The sequence below is a fragment of the Megalopta genalis genome, unplaced genomic scaffold (assembly GCF_051020955.1).
Source record: "Megalopta genalis isolate 19385.01 unplaced genomic scaffold, iyMegGena1_principal scaffold0516, whole genome shotgun sequence".
NCBI classification, from domain to species: Eukaryota; Metazoa; Arthropoda; class Insecta; order Hymenoptera; family Halictidae; genus Megalopta; species Megalopta genalis.
In genome coordinates, this window is record NW_027476585.1 from 67,787 (window position 1) to 72,888 (window position 5,102).

General features: G+C 44.1%; 1 protein-coding gene across 1 annotated transcript; it reads right to left on the bottom strand.

Annotated features, from left to right (window-relative positions):
- Positions 1 to 682: 682 nt before the first annotated feature.
- LOC143263380 (uncharacterized) lies at positions 683 to 4,201 on the bottom strand. The gene is made up of 2 exons (XM_076528392.1): positions 3,857 to 4,201; positions 683 to 3,583 (listed from the first exon to the last, which is right to left on the bottom strand). Exons 1-2 carry the CDS (start codon positions 4,199 to 4,201, stop codon positions 683 to 685), a joined length of 3,246 nt encoding a protein of 1,081 aa, XP_076384507.1.
- Positions 4,202 to 5,102: the final 901 nt, after the last annotated feature.

The window sequence follows — 5,102 nt, forward strand, 5'->3', positions numbered from 1 at the left end:
AAGGTGTTCTCTTCTGAAGCTCTAAAAATGTTCTGTACTTTTCTGATGTTCTGTGCTTTCTGTCTGTCTGTTCCGTCTTTTCTGTCCCCTAGAGGACCGGAGTCATGCCTAATATCACCTCGGTCCTCCCTACTTCTCTTTACCTAGGGCGGGCGGCAAGGAATTACGGTCAAATCACTGCAATCCCAAATCTAGTGAGACTGCCCCAAAACGGTGGGCCGGGAGTTAGGAGGGAGAGTGGCAAAATAACTCCTGCTAGACATCCCGCGCTGATGGGCCTACGTACCCGAACAATGCCAGACCCAACCGTAATTGACTGGACCGTAATCAAGGACCAGGAGACGTTATGACGGTGCCGCATGTGCCCGGGAACGGCCCGGGCCAGACCCATACCGTCCGGGTACCCAAGCACATGGCCCCTGCAATAAATCCTGGCCACTTGGCCGGAACATACCGCCCACCTTGAACATGCATCGCATGTTCAACTATGTCTATATTTGATAACCCATATAAGTGTAAGCTTATGATATGATTACAATCTACGTATTCTGTGTGAATATTACAATATTTACAATGATCGAAATTTACACTATACATAGTTGCGCTACACCTCGTGTGACATTTCTAAGTGATCTAAAGGTATTATACACAATTTTGTCACGGGTCGTTTAATTGTTCCGGTTCACGTTCTGACTGTTGCGACACGAATCACTCCATCTGTACCAGGGTGTACCTGAACGATTCTTCCCATGCTCCACTGTAACGGGGGTAGATTGTCCTCCTTGATGATTACCAAGGAATACACGGCTAATTTCGACGTGGTGGAATGCTGCCATTTGTGTCGTTGCTGTAACTGTTGTATACATTCCCGCTGCCACATTTGCCAGAAATGCTGGACCATTTGCTGGATTAGCTGGTATCTGTTGAGTCGAGTGACCTTGATATCTCGTAGGTCATCAGATGGCAGTGTTGTAAGGGCAGTACCAATTAAAAAATGCCCAGGAGTCAAAGGGTTTAGGTCTGTGGGATCTGAGGATAATGGTGAAAGTGGACGTGAATTTAAACTGGATTCTATTTGCGTCAGTAACGTATATAGCTCTTCGAACGTGAGCCTCTGATCTCCTATAACGCGTGTGAGGTGGTATTTAGCAGATTTGACCGCTCCCTCCCACAATCCACCAAAGTGTGGAGAGTGCGCAGGAATTAATCGCCATTCGATGGATTCCTGTCTTAGTGCGTTTGCAATCTTTTCGTTGTGTTGTTTGTCCTTAATTAAGATATTTAGCTCAACTAGCTCGTTCCGCGCCCCAATGAAGTTTGTACCGTTATCGGATATGATACAATGACATCGCCCCCGTCGGGCAATTAAACGCCGGAAACAGTTTATGAAAGCGTCGGTACTCAAGTCGGTAGCTAATTCTAAATGTACGGCCTTCGTAACGAAACATACAAAAATGCATAGGTATGCCTTGACTGTTACCTTGCTTCTCGTTCTTTCCTTTGTAAAAAATGGGCCTGCGTAATCGACTCCACAGGTAAAAAAACGTCGCGCTGGGGTGACTCTCGACGCAGGTAATTGACTCATCTGATAGGTTTGACTCAATGGGTTTGTTTTAAAGCACCGTACACATTTCCGTATGTTTCGTTTTACATTATGTTTTGCTGAGACTAAACAATACCTTGTTTGTAATGACGTTAAAACAGCCTGACATCCCGCATGCATTAACCTGTGATGTTCGCATTTGATTATTAAATCCGTTAGCGGATGCTTTGGTGGCAATATGATCGGATGTTTTTGATCGTAGTCTATGGGTGCGTTGGATAGTCTTCCGCCCACCCTGAGTAGTCCGCCATTGTCCAGAAATACATTTAGGGACCGTAGCGCACTGGAATTTGGAAGTGCTTGTTGCGTTTGTACTAATCTGATCTCTGTCGAAAATGCCTCCCTTTGCGCAAGTAATTCCAAACGTGTTCTCGCTGCATTGATTTCTATTGTTGTCAATGAACCCGTTATTAGCGAACCTGATGCGTCACCTTCTAATTTTTTAACTCGATTTCTCATAAATTTGGCAAATCTGAGACAGTATGCTATGCTTCTGAGTAATCGCGTATAGGTTGAAAATATCCTGACAATGCTACTCTCTGCAGTCGATATAGTCAACATAACCGGTTTCCTTTCCTTCTCTTCCGGAACGTCGATAGGGTTATCTAACGCGCTAGGCCATATACTTGAGCTCTGACGTAACCAGGTGGGACCGTCCCACCAAATGGTTGTGTTCTGTAATGTACCTGGTTTTGTGCCTCGCGAAATTAAATCTGCCGGGTTGTCTTCAGAGGCTACATGTCTCCAACTATCACTTGACGTTAAACCTTGAATTTGCGATACTCTATTGGCTACGAAGGTTTTCCATTTGTTTGGGGAGCTTCGAAGCCAGGCGAGGGTGATCGTCGAATCTGTCCACAGGTATTCCTTAAACCTTACTGTGTCTAATGCTATTCTAACTTTGCTTACTACATTTGCTAGTAATAATGCACCGCATAATTCTAATCTCGGTAATGAAATGGTTTTGAGCGGTGCGACTCTGGACTTTGCACACAATAAGCGCGTTACCCAACTACCTGACAGATCCCTAGAGCGCAGGTAAACACAAGCCCCGTACGCCTTCTCGGACGCGTCTGAAAACCCGTGCAGTTCTATATCATCTAAACACTCTGAAATTGCACATCGCGAGATGTTCATTGCTCCTACCTTGCTAATATCTTGGCGGTATTGGAGCCATTGACTATGCAGGTTCTGCGGTATTGATTGATCCCAACCTATCTGAGTCTGCCATAGTTGTTGTAGGATCAATTTTGCGACTATTACAATGGGGGATATTAGACCTAACGGGTCAAAAATTTGAGCTATTTCAGAAAGAATAGTACGTTTTGTGACACGCTGGTTCTGTGGGGATTCTACTCTAAACATTAAGTGGTCGGTCGTCGGTGACCACAAGAGGCCTAACGTTTTTGGGTCTTTATCTACGGCGATTTCGCGATTTCTCTCTGTACTGTCTGTTGCTGTAACTGTCGGGCAATTGCTTGCCCATTTACGAAGGTCCATACCTGCTTGTGATAGAATTTGCGTCAGCTCCCTTTTCAGCGTTTCTATTTCCTGTTCTGTTTGAGCCCCAGTTAATAAATCGTCTACGTAAAAATCATTGATTATAACCTTACTGCTCGTCGGAAATGTGTGAGCACAGGTCAGTCCAATTTCGTGCAGAGTACGAGTCGCTAGGAAAGGAGCGGATGCTGTATCATAAGTTACTGTGTTTAACTCGTACTCTTGGACTGGGAGATGGGGCTGTGCTCGCCACAAAAGTCTTTGATATTTCCTATCTGCTGGATGAACTAAAATTTGTCGATACATTTTAGCAATATCGGCCGACAGGACGTACCGATTATATCGAAAACGAATTAAAATGGAAATTAAATCGCTTTGAACTGTAGGGCCCACTAATTGGATGTCGTTCAATGCAAGGTCTGATGAGGATTTTGCTGATCCATCGAACACAACACTAAGCTTCGTTGTCGTGCTGCCTTCCTTGAATACAGCGTGGTGGGGAAGTTAGTAGGCGGATTGCTCGTGTGTACCTTCTAAAATGCGCGACATATGCCCTAACGTCTCATATTCTGACATGAATTCTGTATACTGCTGACTTTTTTCTGGATATCTTGCTAACCACCTTTCTAACGATTATAACCGCCGTTCAGCTTGCGCTCGCGAAGTACCTAATTCATTTGCGTTGGATTTAAACGGTATTCTAACGATATATCTACCGTCCGTGTCTCGTCTTATGGTTTCCCTAAAATGTGCCTCGCATTCATCGATTAACCTAGTATCGCTTGGGGTTAGTTCCTCTATGTCCCAAAACCTCTCTAATTGAGATTGTAGGTCATTGAGTGTGGCTAAACAACACTTATTGTCTTGTGATAATTTCTTGTCTGCCCAGGTAGGAGTGCCTCCCAAAACCCAACCGAGTTGGGTCTTTTGCAAGAGCAGGTTGGAAGTTGATTTATGTTGACCGACACATAGCAATGTCCAAAATATACCTGCTCCAATGAGCATATCTATTGGCCGTTGTAAATGGAATTCTGGATCGGCTAGCTCTATGTGACTTGGAATTTCTATTTTTTCTCTATGTATCTGAAAATTGGGCATGTCTGACGTGATGGTTTCTATTGATAGGCATTGTACCGTGTGTTGAGATTTATTATATCGCGAATGAATTGTTAATGTTGCTCTACCTTCTATGGAATTTACTGCCCTTCCTAATCCTGTCTCTGTTGAACTTATTGCAGTCGGTTTGATGCCGAGTCGTTGGCAAAATTCCGTGGTTATAAAATTTGCTTGAGATCCCGAATCTGATAATACCCTGCATTTATGTGACCCCCCTTGTCCTTGACATAAACTATTGCTGTTGATAATACGGCATGCCCTATTGTATTTGCTACGTTAGCTGTGAGTACTGGGGGTTCTCGCGAATCTGATTCTTCTGTAGCCGCGTAGCCTTCTTCTGCGCGTTTGAATTCGGGATTATGTAATAAGGAATGATGCTTCCTTCCACACTGTTTGAAATGACTCCGTGTACACGCCCGTACCCGATGTGCTGATGACAAACAATTGAAACACAGCCGGGCTTCTTGCACTATCTTTGTTTTTGTATTTAAATCGCTGTTCTTAAATTTCTCACAGTTATATATCGCGTGATTGGCCTTGCATGCGGGGCACCCGGCTGAGTTAACTACATGCGAAGCTATGTAGTTGTAACGAGGGGTATTATTTGTTCCTCGAGGTCGCTGGTCGACCCTGGATGCAGCTACCTGAACACTGACCGCGATATTTGCTAAATATTTGGAACGTTCTTCTATAAACGCAGATAATTGACCAAATGTAGGCATTTCCGACTGAGATATTATTCTCCTTTCCCATTCTCTCATGGACACTTGACCTAACTTTCTGGACAATAACGGAACTAACATGGTATCCCAAGTTTCAACCGATTCACCCAAAGACATTAACGCTATTCTATGATTTGTAGCTTCGTCCAGAAATTCCCGCA